Raw genomic sequence first — 16,514 nt, 5'->3', positions numbered from 1 at the left:
AAGGGAGAATATTATCTAGCAAAACAAAAACACAAATTAGAGTAAAGCTGAAAAGGAACAGTGAGTGATAAATATTCATCACCAAATACAAAGAAGCTAGCTGTATGCTATGCAAGATATTTAAAGAACATACCTTGTTCTCTGGAAATCTCTGGTTTATACCAAAATTTGGAAGTATCTTGAACAAAGTTTACAGTTACATGTTTATCACCCATATTTTCTGTGAGATAAAAAGTAAGATAAATATGATTTTAAAAAGCATACCATACTATCACAGCATAAAGTGTTTATTATAAGGTAATGCCATTCAGCAGTATGTTAATCATCACTATTTCCGTTCTTTGTAGCACCTCATTTCCATCTCATAATGCAAGTGTCAGGAGGCATTTGAATTACAATAGAAAGACACCCTACATGAATAATCTACACATTCAATTTAAGTATAAAAGGTTTAATAACTATGCATTAGTTGATCTGTACATAGAGAAATAATTATACTAAATAGTGAGAAGAGATGTTACTCTTCTGGAATGCATACCTAACACTGGTAGTGGGTTTCCAACTTTAGAGAAATCTGGAAGAACATTTGGAAATGGAATGCTGATAGTGCTTCCACTATGTGGGCTGGAGAAACCACTTGAAGAAGGTGAGGCAGAGCCAAAAGAACATTCTGCCTCAGAAATCCTTTTCTTCTCAGGAAGAGGGGTTTGTGGATTCATTTGCAATCCCTGTTTTTGCTGATTAGTATGTCCAGAAGATGATACAAGGCTGGTATGTGGCAAAAAGCTACTGTCCACCACAGATTTCATTACTTTGGGAGACCCATCAGCATTTGCCATAAAAGGAAGGTTTTTTCCTTCCACTAACTGGTTACTGTTAGCAACAGTCCCATCATAATTCTGAAAAGTCTGGATGCTATCACAAGTTGTAAGGTCCTGTTGTGGCAAAGTTGTTATATTTGCTAGATTGTTAAATGTCCCAGGCTGAAGTCCTTTTGTCTGAAAGTATAAATCATTTTGCTTAGGAGCAGAAAGATCTGGAGACATGAGGTAACTTCCTACATTGATGTTACTCATTTCTGGAAAATGGGGCATCAAGGAAGGCTGAGAATTGTTTTGATGCCAAATATGTTCATCTGTTGAACTGTGTAGAAAAGGGAAAAAAGGTTACATCCTGTCTATTATAAATATTTCAACATGCAGAATTTAAGATGAAGTCAAGATAACAATCAACAGCAGAAATACATAGATTACAATGGTTTTCATGTACTCAATTAACAGGAAAGTTTAATATGCATAAAAATATAATTGGAACTGAATTATTTACAAATGATGAAAATATAATAGCAAAATGTATAATGTTTTGTTAAAGTTTGAAACAGAAGAACAAATTAAATATTGAATGACAAACAGGCTACTAATTTTGGATATAATGTACAGATGGACACTTGTAAGACAATGGGGGTAACTAGTTTTAAACTTGCACACTGTGTCATAACCCAGAAAAAGTTTTTATAAAATAATGTAATGCTGATATATGACAGTTGAGAAATTATCACATATGTACAAAAATTATTTCAAACTAGTATTCGAAATATGAAAACCATGAAGTGATAATTTATCATCCATTGTAGACTTACAAGAAAACTAAGAAAGTATGCGAAAAATTGGTATGATGATACAAACGGATAAATATTACGAAGAAACCAGAATGTTTTTTATTAGGGCTTATGCACAGCAATTAAAAAATAATGAACTCCCCAATAGATGAATGGACTATGAAATGGTTAGAATTTCCTGAGTTAGGAAAGCTGACTTATCTCATCAGAGAGAAAAATTACAAATTTATTTGAAAGACTGGGAACCTTATGACGACTTTGTGCTAAAAAAAAATATATGATAGGATGATTCACAGGTTTGAGGATTAAAATAACTATAGATCAAGTAAAGGGTTGACGGGATTTGTATAACATCAGAGGTGAGAGTTTGAGTGGAACAGTGGTCTAGAGGTGAAGTTGCCTCCCACTCAGAAGGTTGAGAGTTCAATCCTAGGCAGCGGGCAGATGTTTCTCAATCAAAACACAGAGAAAATATCTGCTGCAAACTTCACATAGGTTTTAGGAAGGACACCCAGGCAGTAAACACTCAGTTGCACCCAGTCACCCTGACTCCACCCCGAAATAAAGAGATTAAAGAGTTGTAAATAGAATAAAAAAAGGGGGGAGGGAGAATGATTATACAATTATAATTATCTGTAGAAGAGGTCAGAAGTTATATTTTATAACTTTAGATTTTTTTCTTTTAATTTTTAATTTTACTTTTTCTATAGATTTGTCTTTTACTTTATATATAATTCACAACAAATATAAGTTTTTAAAAGTCAATATGCAGTCCTTCATTAATTCAGATGACAGAGAATTTCAGTCTAAATCCATCTGTTCAATATATGCACATAATGCATCCCTCTGTAAAATGCAATTTGCAACATATTTAATAAGTTTAGCTATAAGTTGAAAAAAGCAGTGTAAATCCAAACATTCCATTATAGAGAAAGTTCTGTGTTTAATTATAATCAAGTAGAATAAAATTTTATGCAAGATTAGCAAAGATTTGCCCTGGAAACCCTCATATGCATTTGTTAATCAAAGAAGACAATAGTTATATGGATTTTTCCCCTCTGGAAGAATTCTCAGAACAGCTTCTGGTTTTCTTCTCTACTCTAAAATTATTAGAGTAATTTTCATGTAACTATAATTCAAAATAAGGCCAAATCCTATTTTCATTTGAGTATATCCAATACTTTAATGATATATGCTATTTTGACATCACTGAAGGAAAACTGAATAGCAATGTCAATAAATTATTTTCCCGATATTAATTCTAATAGGATTAGACCAACAAACAATTATTTTGTTTGTGAATAATTTACAGGACAAAACGGGGCTGCTTCATATTTAATGTTCTGAATATTAGCACTTAGATATCATTTTAGTTCTGAAACTCAGATTGGATATTAGAACAAAGGCCATCATGCTACCATAGGAATGACATGATATACTCAAATCTAGCATCTCTCTATCTATTCACATTTGTCTTCAATCCTCAGCATCTGCCATCTAAAATATTTGTCTCACTTTAGAAACCCATCTTGAAGATCCTATAATCCCCAAATTTTAAGGGCTTTTTTTTTCCTTTGAAAACCTTTTGGTTTTCTTCTCCAGTTTAAAAATATTATGTTGGAAATTTAAGGAAGAACTAGATTTTAACTACCTCTCTTTTCTTGGAACTACATGTTCATCTGAAACTGAACATGTAGCTGCAAAAGGCCGGGGATGGGAAGAAACAGATTCTATGCCAGCTTGCAATAAGGATGGATTTGGAGTTCTTGAACCGTCAGATACCACAGTGGAATGATTAAGGTCTTCTATGTAACCTCCGGGTTCTGCAAAAATGAAAAAAATAATATTTTGGTTAAGATCCACAAGCCTGCAATAGTAACAAATATTATCTGTTCTCGAAAGGCACGGTGAAGAGGCATACTGGAAGTTCACTCTCAGTTCCACATATTTATGATGTTATTTATACAGGAACATAAACGTGTAACTCATAAAGGCTCTTTATACAAAATATTTTCTTTATGAATAAAACAATCAAAAAGGCAAACAATACACCAATAAAAAAACTACCAACTCAAGGCAAACAAGTTAACAGCAAACAACAGCAGAATCAAGGAGCCACCAAAACCACACCCAGAAACACTGATATAGCAAACCACTAGTACAGGGGTGTTAAACTCAATTTCATTGAGAGCAGCATTAGGATTGTGGTTTACTTCGGGGGGAATGGGGTGGCCATGGCCAGTTCCCACTGCTGCTCTGCTCACTCTCCTTGGCCAGGTTGCTCATGGTGTGTGCAGGAGGGCAAAGTGTGTGGCCCACTCCATCTCCTTATGAGGAGACCTGGCTTTGCAACCAAAGCATCCTCAGAGATAGGATGGGAGACCACCAGGAGAAGTTAAGAGGAAGGGACAAGGGGAAGGGAAAAGGCAGCAGGGCTTCTGGTGGTCAAGTGCTAAGGCAGGTTTTACCCTCACTCTCTCTCATTATAATCTTCCTTCCTTCCTCCCTTCTCTTTCCTTCCCTCTACATTCTTTCTTTTTCCTTTCTTGCTCTCTTCCCCTCTTTCCTTGTCCTGTTTTCTGCACTGGATGAACACACAAGGAAGGGATACTTTCCTAAGAGCTCACAATTCAAGAATACCAATGTGCACATGAGGTATCTCAGGGTGGGAAGGCCATGGAGAGGCCTAGTTACAGAACAGGCCCTCAAGGGCTCTCTGACCCACTAAGATACCTCATGCTTCTCCCTCCCTTCCTGCCACAAGGACTCACTTACCTTGTAAACATCTGTCTCCTCTCTTTGTTTCTCTCTCTCTTTTTTTTTTTTTGCCTTTGCTTTGAGGAAGGGAGGAGAGTTGGCTGGGAAATGCTTTTCGTGCTAAGAATGGACGCTCCTGGTGCTATAATATCGCACAGATTCAGGCACCCATCCTCTGTTGCAGTCACAGACCCATAAACTTTCATTTTTGGAGCGGAAAAGTGTTTGCTGGTTTCCTGCTCCTCCCTCCCCACTCCACCACTTAACTACTTAATGAGATCTTGTTGTCCCACAGAGCATGTTTGCATGCAAATGGGGAGGGGGGGCGAGCAAGAGAGCAATCCAAATGTGTGTGTGTGTATGTATGTGTGTGTGAGGGGGGGGAGAAAGAGAGATCCCTGCTTTAATTGGGCATCTAAGCCTACTGGTGGTGGCAGCCACCTACCAATTGCCCCCTCCCCAACTGGCACTGCTGACCTGTTTTCTGCCAGCTGGCACAAAGCCTCGTCGTTCTTCTCATCCTCTCTGCCCTGCTCAAGTGGAGGACGAGACCTCGTCCTGCAGGACAGCAGGCTCCATGGACAGGTCTCATTTCTGCCCCAGTGCAGCGAACTCTGGCAGGCTGGACATGGGTATGCAGGGCCTGGCCCAGCAGTGCTTCCTTGCTCAGTTGAAGGCTTTGTTCAGCCGTCAAACAGTAAGGCTGGCCCATGTAAGTGAGCAGTGCACCAGGGACATGGACGATGTTGGTTCATGCACCCAGCCAGTTCCGATTCCATGGCTGGCGTTAATGTTTGAAGGCTAAATGAAGGAAGGAAGCACTACAGGGCCAGGTCTTTCTCACCCACATCCAGCCCGCCAGTTTGTTGCACAGGGGCAGCAATGAGACCCTGTCCTGCAGAGCTTACTTCCGCTTGGGTGGGGAGGCTGAGGAAGAGGAGGAGAAGAACAGCGAGGTTTTGCGCCGGCTGGCCAGGCAGGGAGGTGCAGGCTGGCTGGTTGGGAGCAATCATTAGGTGGCTGCTGCTGCCAGCAGCTTAAATGCCCCAACTGAAGTTGGAGTTTGCCATGCCGGGGAAGAAACGAGAGGCACTGCTGTCCCGCAGAGTGGCAGTTGAAGCGCTTCAGTGCCTGGCTGGCAGGCACTCAGGTAAGCCAGTGCAGGGTGTGGGTAGTGCATGCCCTGTACCCCCCTGCCTTGCTTTGTACTCCATCCCGCTCACTGATCAGGTGGCTGTCACCCATGCATGGGCCAGAAGCTTAGGTGTCCCAACTAAAGCAGGGATTGCATGCTCACCCTCTCATACACACACATGCAGAGTTTGGAGAGGCTCCTTCCTCTCTCTCTGTCACACGTGTCTCTGTCTCGCTGCAGTGGCAGTTGCAGCGCTTCAGTGCTTGGCTGGAGGGGTGCTCAGGTAAGCCAGTGTAGGGCGTAGGAGGACAGCTCTGTACCTCACCGCCTTGCTTCCTACTCTATCCTCCACCGCCTTGCTTTGTGGCCATCGCACCAGTGAATTGCTCAGCATCCTCCAAGGTTATGGCAGCAAACAAGGAGAAGAAATGGTGAAGAATTAAGTGAGGCAGGGGGTGGAGGATGAAGCAAGGCAGGAGGTACAGAACGGCTTACCTGAGGGCCCTTCAGCCAGGCCCAACCCTCACACACACACGCCACCCAAGGCAGCCACATCCCTCACTAACCTTTTCAGCTCCTTTTGCCGCTGCCACGTGCAAAGCAACTAAAGTAGTCTGTGGGACTATGGTAAAAAATATAGTTCAGACCTTCAAACTTCTCACACATACAAAAAAAGATCTTGTGAGGTTGGAACGTCTGAACTATTTTTTTTACCATAGTCCCAGAGACTACTTTAGTAGCTCTGCACGCAGCAACAGAGAAGTAGGCCTGTGCATGCACACGCCCACTAGTGATGCAGGCAGGACCCTTACATTTTTTAGGATGGCCACGTGGGCCAGATTCGGCCTCATCGCAGGCCGGAACCGGCCAGTGGGCCTTGGGTTTTACACCCCTGCACTAGTATATAAAATGAAAGCAATTCTATTCCATTCTAGCACTGATGATGTTACCTAATTTGGTAATGAAATATTTGCAAGAAAACAATCAAGCTGAGAACACCATACCCACAATTCTTAACAATTCAACTTCTGTCAATATAGACAGACATGCAAGTATCAGTCCTCTATCAATATTTAGATCAAAATTTTTAACTGGTATATACCCTAGTATAAACAGGAACTGAGATATTAATCTTAAGATTTTTGAAAGCATTCAATACAGGTTCCAATGATTAAACCCTGGAAGGTGTTGAGGGAGGTTCTAAAAAGCATGCTTGACATAAATGTAATTGAACTTGTATTATATTTATTATTTATTATATGAATTAATATATTTATATATTTATTAGATTATATGGAATATAATAAAACTAAAAAATATTACTACATTGGAAATATAGTAAAATATATGTGATTTTGCTAAGTTATTTCAGTTTGCTGGTCAGCTAAAAACAGGGTAGATGTGATTTAAATCAACTCAATTTAAATCATGATTTAAATCCCTAGTAAAAAGGATTGATTTAAATCAACTTGATTTAAATCAAAATTTTTAAAGAGCAGCTGTCATCTCTGTCCCACAGCAGCTCCTCCTCTGACCTGCTGTTGACTCATCGACAGTCCTAATATTGCAGAACATACAGTCTCATGCTACGTAACTAAGCTCCATTTCATCTTAAATAGAAACTATCTTTGGATAGAATTTTACTCCACAAGCATTTTATTAAATAAATTTGATAAAAATTAAAAAAAACTGATTAAAATAAAAAAATCTGATTTAAATTTTAAAAATCTGATTGTTTTGATATCCACCCTGGCTAAAAATGATATGACTGCAAAAGCCAAATCAAGAAAAGAACTTGGACAAGTTCCCTCCCTGACACATCAGCTCCCTCGGTACCTGGATGAAACTGTTTATCTAGACCCGTACCAGTCCAGCTTCCGGCCTGGGTACAGCACGGAGACGGTTTTGGTCGTGTTGGTTGATGATCTCTGGAGGGCCCGGGATAGAGGTTGTTCCTCTATCCTGGTCCTACTTGATCTGTCAGCGGCTTCTGATACCATCGACCAGGTTGGGGGGCCTGGGAATGGGGGGCACCGTTTTTCTCCTCCTATCTCTCCGACCGCTTGCAGACAGTGTTGGCGGGGGGCAGAGATCGACCGCAAGGCACCTCACATGTAGGGTGCCACAGGGGTCGGTTCTCTTGCCCCTCCTGTTCAACATCTATATGAAGCCGTTGGGGGAGATCATCCGTGGTTTTGGGGGAGTTGCCAGCTGTATGCTGATGACACTCAACTGTACATTTCCACCCCGGATCACCCCAACGAAACCGTCGATGTGATGTCCCGGTGCCTTGAAACTGTTCGGGTCTGGATGGGGACAAACAGACTTCGACTCAACCCATCCAAGATGGAGTGGCTGTGGATGCCGGCGTCCCGGTACAGTCAGCTAGTTTTGTCGCTGACTGTGGGGGGGCGAGTCACTGGCTCCCAGGGAGTTGGTTCGCAGCTTAGGTGTTCTCCTGGATGCACGGCTGTCGTTGGAAGAACACTTGACAGCCATTGCCACGGGAGCTTTTTATCAGGTTCGCCTGATCCATCAACTGCGTCCCTTCCTGGACCGGGATTCGTTATGCACGGTCACTCATGCCCTCATTACCTCCCGCCTGGATTGCTGCAATGCTCTCTATATGGGGCTCCCCTTGAAGAGCACCGGGAGACTTCAACTGGTACAGAATGTGGCTGCACGGGGGATAGAGGGAGCGTCTCGGAGCTTCCATGTAATACCTCTCCTATGCAAGCTGCACTGGTTGCCGGTGGTCTTCCGGGTGCAATTCAAGGTGTTGGTGATCACCTTTAAAGCGCTCCGTGGCATAGGACCAGGTTACTTACGGGACCGCCTACTGCCGCCAATAGCCTACCATCGACCTGTGCGCTCCCACAGGGAGGGTCTCCTCGGGGTGCCGTCAGCTAAACAATGTCGGCTGGCAGCCCCCAGGGGAAAAGCCTTCTCTGTGGGGGCACCTACCCTATGGAACGAACTGCCTCTGGGGCTACGCCTTCTTCCCGACCTCCGGGCCTTTAAGCGCGAGCGCAAGACTTTTTTGTTATACCGAGCAGGGTTGGCCTAAGGGTAATTTTTAATTGGATGGTTTTATTACTTGTTATTTTAATATTCGGCCTATGGTTTCAGATTTTTAAATTTCAAATATTGTGTTTTAATTTTTGTATATGTCTTTTTAACTTGGCTGTAAACCACCCTCAGTCTTCGGAGAAGGGTGGTATAGAAATGTAAATAATAAATAAATAAATAAACAAAATAAGAAATCCTCAATAGTGTCTCTCTACTGGATTTACAAAGTAAATGGAAAAATATCTGAAAAATATTTTGAAATGTTGAAGATTGATTAAAGATCAAGTTCTGTGGTATCACTGGAATGAAAGGTCAAGACTGAAGAAAAAAAATGAATGTGTAAATTTGACTGTATGAATTATACAATTGATATTTCTTATGGATTGTAATGAACATTTTGTTGAAACAGGACTAAAAGTGAAAATTTCTGAATTGTAAAGAGGTATAAGTTATGGGAAGCACAAGTTTCAGTTTGTAATTTTAAAAGGGGGTGAAGTGTTATTATATTAGCTTGTGCTCAATATGATTAAGGTTCAGGGGTAAAATCTACAATTTTTCCCTACCGGTTCTGTGGGTGTGGCTTAATTGGTGGGTGTGGCTTGGTGGTCAGATGACTGGGTGGCCGTGGACAATAACAATAAATAATAAAAATAATAAACAAAGTATACAAAACAATAAGAGGTACCAAAAAGCAACTTTCACACTTTACACACACACACCACAACACAACTGACTCACACACAATGTAAAACCAGCTGCACTTCACCCTAAACGGCCCCTGCAACAAGCAGGAACCTCACACTGCCACAAAAAGCTCGAAAATCAACTTTCACACTTTACACACAAACACAACACAACTGACTCACACACACACACACACACACACACAATGCCACATACAGCTTTGTGAACTTCTGTGTGTTTGTGTAATTAGAGTGAAACACTACAGAAACACATCAAATCTCAGAAAGCTGCACAAATATTTTATTTTATTATTTTATTTATATTTTTTAGATCAGGGGTCTCCAACCTTAGTAACTTCAAGGTTTGTGGACTTCAACTCCCAGAGTTCCTCAGCAAGGAAAGCTGGCTGAGAAACTCTGGGAGTTGAAGTCCACAAACCTTAAAGCAACTAAGGTTGGAGACCCGTTTTAGACAAAAGCAGTTAAATTTAAAACTTCCTTAACTTTAAATTGCTGTCTAAAAAAAAAAAACTCCTTAAAAAAACCCAATTAACTATTTTTAAATCCCCCCCCATTTACTTACCCAATTGAAGGCAGGCAGATTGAGTTGCTCACCGAGGAAATGGATTGCAGGCAGGCAGATTCAGTTGCTAGCTGATGCAACTGATTGCAGCAGCCAAAGCAAGGCTTTGCGAGCCCGAAAGGAGCAGCAATTGGGGATGGGGCCATTGGGTGGACATGGGCGGGGGCTGTTGTAAGAGTTTGTAAAAAAATGATTTTAAAAGCCTGTGATGATCAGGCAACTCAGGTGGGATTGTCAGAGGAAAAAAAGAGTTTAAAAGGCTCCTCTGACGATTCCAGCTGAAGTTGCCTGATTGCAGCCTAGAACCTCTTAAAAGAATTGTTTTAACCTCTTCGGCCAAAGAGCTTGTAGAAAACATGTTTTTTTAAAGGTTCTGGTGATCAGGCAACTCAGCTGGGATCATCAGAGGAGCCTTTTAAAACCTTTTTTTTTACAACCTCTTTTAACAAGAGGTTGTTAAAAAAAACTTTTAAAGGCTTCTGATGATCCCAGCTAAGCTGCAAGATCATCAAAGGCTTTTTTTTTTACTTTTAAAAGCATGTTTTTAGCTGAAGAAAAAATGCTTTTAAAAGTAAAAAAAAACCTGATGATGGCGTGGCTCAGCTGGAGCAGGGCAAGGGATTTTTGCTACCGGTTCTCTGAACCATCAGCCGCCATCGCTACCGGATCATGCAATCCGGTCCGAACTGGGAGCATTTCACCCCTGCTAAGGTTGGAACCCATTTCTTTATTACTGCCTTTTTGTTTTTATTTTTATTTATTCTTTTTTCTTTCTCTTCCACTTTTTAAACTTCTTACTTTTCTTTAATCTTTTAGTTTGTATTTGTTTTTACTATATGTATTAAAAACCTTAATATTATTGTTAGAAAAATATTTACCAAGCTAAATATGCTGTGCATATCACCCATTATGTCTACAGATAACTTGGTTAAACATCTCAAGTGAACCAAGACAAATTGTTGCACATTTTTAACAAACTTACCCATAGTTATCTGCTATATTAAGCACCACAAACCCACACCATAAATGCTAAAAATGTCTATCCCTAGCTGCCTAGTAAACCGCATGTGGTAAGTTAGTCACCTACATTATCCAATGAAATATTGAATTTCATGACATCTGGAGAATTGCAGTCATATCATTTTTAGCTGACCAGCAAACTGAAATAACCTAGCAACATCACAAACATTTTACTACAGTGTTTTCCAAATGCCTATTTTTCCTAAACGGTTGTTTCCAAATAGCACTAATGCAGAGTATTCGTTCTTACTGAAATTGGAAATATCTCATTCTTTCCTCCCATGAATATAGGGCCGTGATGGCGAACCTACAGCACACGTGCCACAGATGGCACTCAGAGCTCTTTCTGCGGCCACACCAGCCGTCGCCCCAGCCCAGCTCCATCGCACATGCACATAAACCTCCCGTCAGCCAACTGGTCTTCAGGTCTCTGCTGCGCATGCACAGGGGCAGGGCCTTCCCCAATCTCCAGGTTCCACCCTCCATAATGCCTCTCCATGGCAGGAAGGCAGAAGGCAGCTAGGACGTGATGGGGGTAGAAACTGCAAAGATCAGAGAAGGCACAGAAGGCAGGAGACAGCTAGGACTCAATAGGGGTAGAATCTGTGGAGATCATGGAAGGCAGGAAAGTAGCTAGGACTCGATGGGAAAAGAAACTGCGGAGATTGAGAGCCACCCCCCAGTTTTGGGCCTGAAAAGTCAGGTTTGGCTTCCATGCACAGGGAATGTTTGTATATGTGTGGGGCGCATGTGCGGCAGGCACTCACATTGCATTTTGGGAATTGTGGCACATGCACGTGCATTCACACATGTGCCCACATGCTTTGGACACTCGGCTCCAAAAAGGTTAGCCACCACTGGTCTATATCATTTCAGACAAGTGACTGCCCAGGCTCTTCTTAAAAGCCTCCAGTGATGTGGCACCTACAACTTCTGAAGGCAAGCTATTCCACTAGATGATTGTTCTCATTAGGAAATTTCTCCTTATTTCTAGGTTGCTTCTCTCTTTGATTAAGTTTCCATCCATTGTTTCTTGTCTTTCCTTCTGATGCTTTGGAAAATACTTTGGCCCCCTCATCCTTATGGCAGCCCTCTGGTATCTCCCCTAGTCTTCTTTTCACTAGGCTAGACATACCCATATACATAGGAAATTGAAGCCTTAGGACAACTCAAGGCTTGCTGCTTCTCATTATTACAGGACTATTTAAAGAGAACCACAGGTTTTATAACAGATATAAAAATAACGAACACCAATGTTCTTAAATTTAATTACCTTTTAAAAGCTTAACATTTTCACTCATGTTCTCCAAACTTTTAACAAATATGGCAGATTCAAAAACAACAATACTTTTGATGCAACAAGTTTGTTCCCTTTTATCTTCATATTCAAATGTCACTCTATTCTGATTTCCAAGTATGGGAAGTTAGAACTCATCTCCTAGAACCGTGATAGCGAACCTACGGCATGCGTGCCACAGGTGGCACACGGAGCCATATCTGCGGGCACACAAGCTGTTGCCCTATCTCAGCTCCAGTACGGTTTTTGGCTGGCCCACGCACACCACCCCTCCCCTCCCAAAAGTTTCCACACGGCCTATTTTGGATGCCAGTTCTGGGAGGGCATTTTTGGTCTCCAGAGGGCCTCTGTGGAGGGAGGCTTTTTCACCCTCCCCAGGCTCCAAGAAAGTCTCTAGAGCCCGGGGAGAGCAAAAAACGGCCCTACCAGAAATCTGGAGACAGGCCGTTTCCGGCCTCTGGAGACTTCAGGGAGGTCTGCTAGGCTCAAAACCGGGCACAGAGGGGTCATGTGCGCATGTGCAGGGTGCACTTAATTATGGAAATGGACACACGCGCGTGTGCTATCGCATACATGTGTGTGCTTTTGACGCCCGAGGGAAAAAAGGTTCGCCATCACTGTCCTAGAAGAATGAAATATTCTAGAAAATATTAAAAAGGCAGATTATTATATTTTCCCTATAGGAGAAACATGTTTGTAAAGACATAAACTCAGAGCCTCAGCTCCCTGTCCCCCAGCAGATATTTTGGTGCTAACCTATGTACAAGACAAAAGGCTGGGTCAGCTTCTCTACAAAACAAAAGACTCAGGACATAATAGGATTAACCCTCTATTCATCTCACCACATGGCATCTGGGAAGATTGCATCACCCAGCAAGGTTCAACCAAGCCTGGGACTCAAGACAGCCTACAAAGTTACCCTTGCATAGCCCCCTCGGAGTCTTGACAACCAATCAGAATACATCCCCTTGCCATTCAAATTCAAAGCCCAAGAGATCGTATAAATCAATCTCTCTTCCTATCTCTCTCTCTCTCTCTCTCCCCGTCCCCCCTCATGTGCTCATTTCTAAAAACACATGTGGTCCTGTCCATCATTAAACGATCTTCCCAAACTGCCTCCAGGTTTCCAGTGTCTTTTTCCCCACTTGGAACTGAACCCAGTGGGCACATAATTTTCAGTATATTTTTCAATTTAAAAAAAATACCTTAAAAGATATTGCTTGAGGCAATAAATTAACCTAACAATAGTATGACTCAAGTCTTCAGATTGTTAACATAGCTTTGATAATATCAAATACTCTATTTTTACTACAAAAGGAAGCATGTCAATGGAATACAACAATGAGACCGGATATATGTTTAAATCCTAACAGAGTGGAGAAGCTAAGGATTGATATTTTAGCAATCATATCTGGTTTTTTTAGCAGAAGAAATATAACACTAGCATTCCATCGGTTGAAGAGTGACTGAGTAAGCGCTGTTCTACAAAGCCAACAATTCTTGTTTTACTTTTTACAATTTTTTATTGTACTCCACACTTTAAACACATTCATACATGTTGAATGACATTAAAATTGTGCCCACATAACAAATTACACTTGCATGTATAGAGAATATTTTGTCATTTCTTAAGTAATAATATTTTGCAATGGAAGACACTACCTTTTAAAAAAGACATTTAGCATAACACTTCAAGATGTTGTATGGAAAATGCAAAAAGCAATTTCTCTGGAGGGGAAATTCCTTGGCATAGTGGAGGAACAGACCTCAAATCTAGTGAAAATGATAGCAAACACCAGCCAACTCAATGTGTGTTTCCCTACATTGTTCAGCTTGTTCAGAGATAAATTATAAATTATCTGTTTCTATAATATTTACAATTAAAGCAATTTTATATTTTTTATATTTGTTTTTTTTTTATGCAGCTTTATCAGTTTGTTGGGCACCACCTAGAATCACTTTTGGGTGATGATGAGTAGCTATGTAAAATATGCACATACGCACTATAATACCTCCATTCCCCTCCCAACTGAAATTAGAGGTATAAGAAAACGTAAGCACTCCTCCAGGTATTGGGAGTTACTAAATTCCTTCTCTCCTACCCATTTACAATTAGGTGAAAAAGAAAGTACACCATCCCTGAATTCTGTGTATCAGGACGTAGTAAAAATAATCTGGCCTTAGTTCTTCAAAATAGGTAAATACAGCCTCAGATGAAAACTAACACATGATACCATATCATCATTTATATTACAAAAGGAAAGCCAAAATAAATTCCTCTCAGACATAGTTTCCAAAGGCTGCTTCCCACCAGAATTGAAAAAAGCTAAAATAATATCACTTCTAAAACCACAAGCCAGAGTTGAAAGCTACTGCCCAATTGCCCTGTTGAGCTCCTGCTACAAACTGTTGGAAAAGTTAATCATAAGCAGGATAGGTACCATAATAGATGAACATCTGCCCATGGAACAAGGTGGCTTCTGACAAGACCAGAGCTGTGTAGATCAGATGCTAAGTCTAACAGGCTATGATGAAGCAAGATTCTAACGAGGCTTCAAAACCACAGCCATGTTCATACTATGGCATGCAATACAGTTTGGAAGGATGGATTGTTATATTAACCCTTGCAAAAATCTCTATCAACTAATTAATAACATGTTGAGTGTGTCAAGAATGAAACATTGGCATTTTCAGGAAAGACATGATTCTGAACTTTTATTTGATACTCAAGCTGGATTTTGACAGTGATAGATTCTTTCAGATAATAATGGGGGACAACATAAGTAAGGTAAGAAAAATAACAGTGTTTAATAAGGACCTGTAATGTCACCTACACTATTCAACCTATACATATCAGATACGCCATTGACACTAATTTGATGATTTGGCAATCACAATACAAGAAAACACATGGAGGTGGGTGACAACCATCTTTCCAAAGATCTTAAAATCTTGGAAAAATTCTTCACAGATTGAAGGCAAAAAAGTAACTATATGAAATGTCTCTCAAGGTAACAACAACAAAAAATAATCCAGTTGCAATGATTCAACCTTCAGACAATTTCAGACAACTCCATCTGGATGATTATGTCTTCACTGACATATTGCAAAGCACTTTGGAGAGGAAACCCCTGGTGTTGGTGTGGCAGGAGTTGGTACATTCCAACAACTCTCTTCTAACTGGCTTACTCTGATTGATGAAGCCGCCTGGCTGGCCAGTGAAACATCTCCCAAACTAACAACAACAAATAGTCCAGTTGCAATGATTCAACCTTCAGACAACTTTCAGTAATTATGTGATTCCACCTTAATTTAAACTGGCATATAAAGCCCCGAAGGTTTACTGAAACAACAATTTACTCCCCTATAATCTCCATCCAAAGTACCTTGAAGTAGCATTGGACCAGACTCTCTGCAACACTAAAGATTACAGCGGCAAAAATCAATACTAGGAACAACATACTCCAGAAATTATGTGAAACTAAATGGGGAGCTTCAGCTGCCACCCTCAGATTATCAGCACTAAGATTGGTCTATTCCACAGCAGAATACTGTGATCCCTACAAAAAAGATGCCAGGCTCTGAACTACCACATCAGCAATGGACAATCCTGAATAGGATTCGCACCTCACATGGCATCTTGCAGGCCTCTCTGTATAAATGAGGCATAGTATCCTCCCCTCAGTGTGACTGCAAAGTCTCATGTCAAACGGTAGATCAAATCATGACCGGCTGTAAATTAAGGGAATATACTGGTCCAGTATCTGATTCTCCCCCCTCCCCCTCCCCCAAAGAAATTACATGCCTATTTATCATAGGGAAGAAAATGCCTGATTAACAACTTGTGCTTGCCATCAGTACCACCAGTCAGATTAAAGCAAAGGAAGGAAAATGAGTTTATGTCAGAATTCAATTTAAAAGAAGTACGCTGTTCATAACAATAAAAAAAATTGATCTATACGAATAGATTAAAAAATAAATATCACAATGAATAGGATAGTATCTTGCTGAAAACCATTTTTATGTATGTCAGTGACAGGAAATGAAATATCCTATTGTAAATAAAAGCCAGGATGGAAACAAATTAAGCTCAAGTTGTTTTGTTTCTCCCTTAGTGTGAGTAAATAGAAATTAGGAACTGTCCATTACAACAATGACATAACAAAGATTAAGGGTTCCAAACAATCTTTAAATATTAACTCATCTGTTGTCAGGAAAAAAAATATACAGAAGAAACTAATTCGGTGATCGTATGGACTTCAGCAGTCCAGTTCATATATAACAGCAACTTCCTAGTTGGCTTCTCTGCTCATCTGGAGTCAGGAGCAAAACAAAAGAATGTATAATATTTA

The 16,514-nt window shown here is 40.7% G+C and overlaps 1 protein-coding gene across 3 annotated transcripts in view; it reads right to left on the bottom strand.

Annotated features, from left to right (window-relative positions):
- The window catches only part of TNS3 (tensin 3), a 198,214-nt gene that overhangs the window by 17,807 nt on the left and 163,893 nt on the right, over positions 1 to 16,514 (bottom strand). For all 3 annotated transcript variants that reach the window (XM_058180998.1, XM_058180999.1, XM_058181001.1), the window contains 3 exons: positions 3,270 to 3,441; positions 539 to 1,143; positions 134 to 220 (listed from right to left, as the gene is read on the bottom strand). In XM_058180998.1, coding sequence (XP_058036981.1) covers positions 134 to 220; positions 539 to 1,143; positions 3,270 to 3,441 — 864 coding nt within the window. The remainder of the gene's footprint in view (positions 1 to 133; positions 221 to 538; positions 1,144 to 3,269; positions 3,442 to 16,514) is intronic.

The sequence above is a fragment of the Ahaetulla prasina genome, chromosome 4 (genome assembly GCF_028640845.1).
Source record: "Ahaetulla prasina isolate Xishuangbanna chromosome 4, ASM2864084v1, whole genome shotgun sequence".
Classification (NCBI taxonomy): domain Eukaryota; kingdom Metazoa; phylum Chordata; class Lepidosauria; order Squamata; family Colubridae; genus Ahaetulla; species Ahaetulla prasina.
This window is presented reverse-complemented; position numbering and strand designations above follow the sequence as displayed.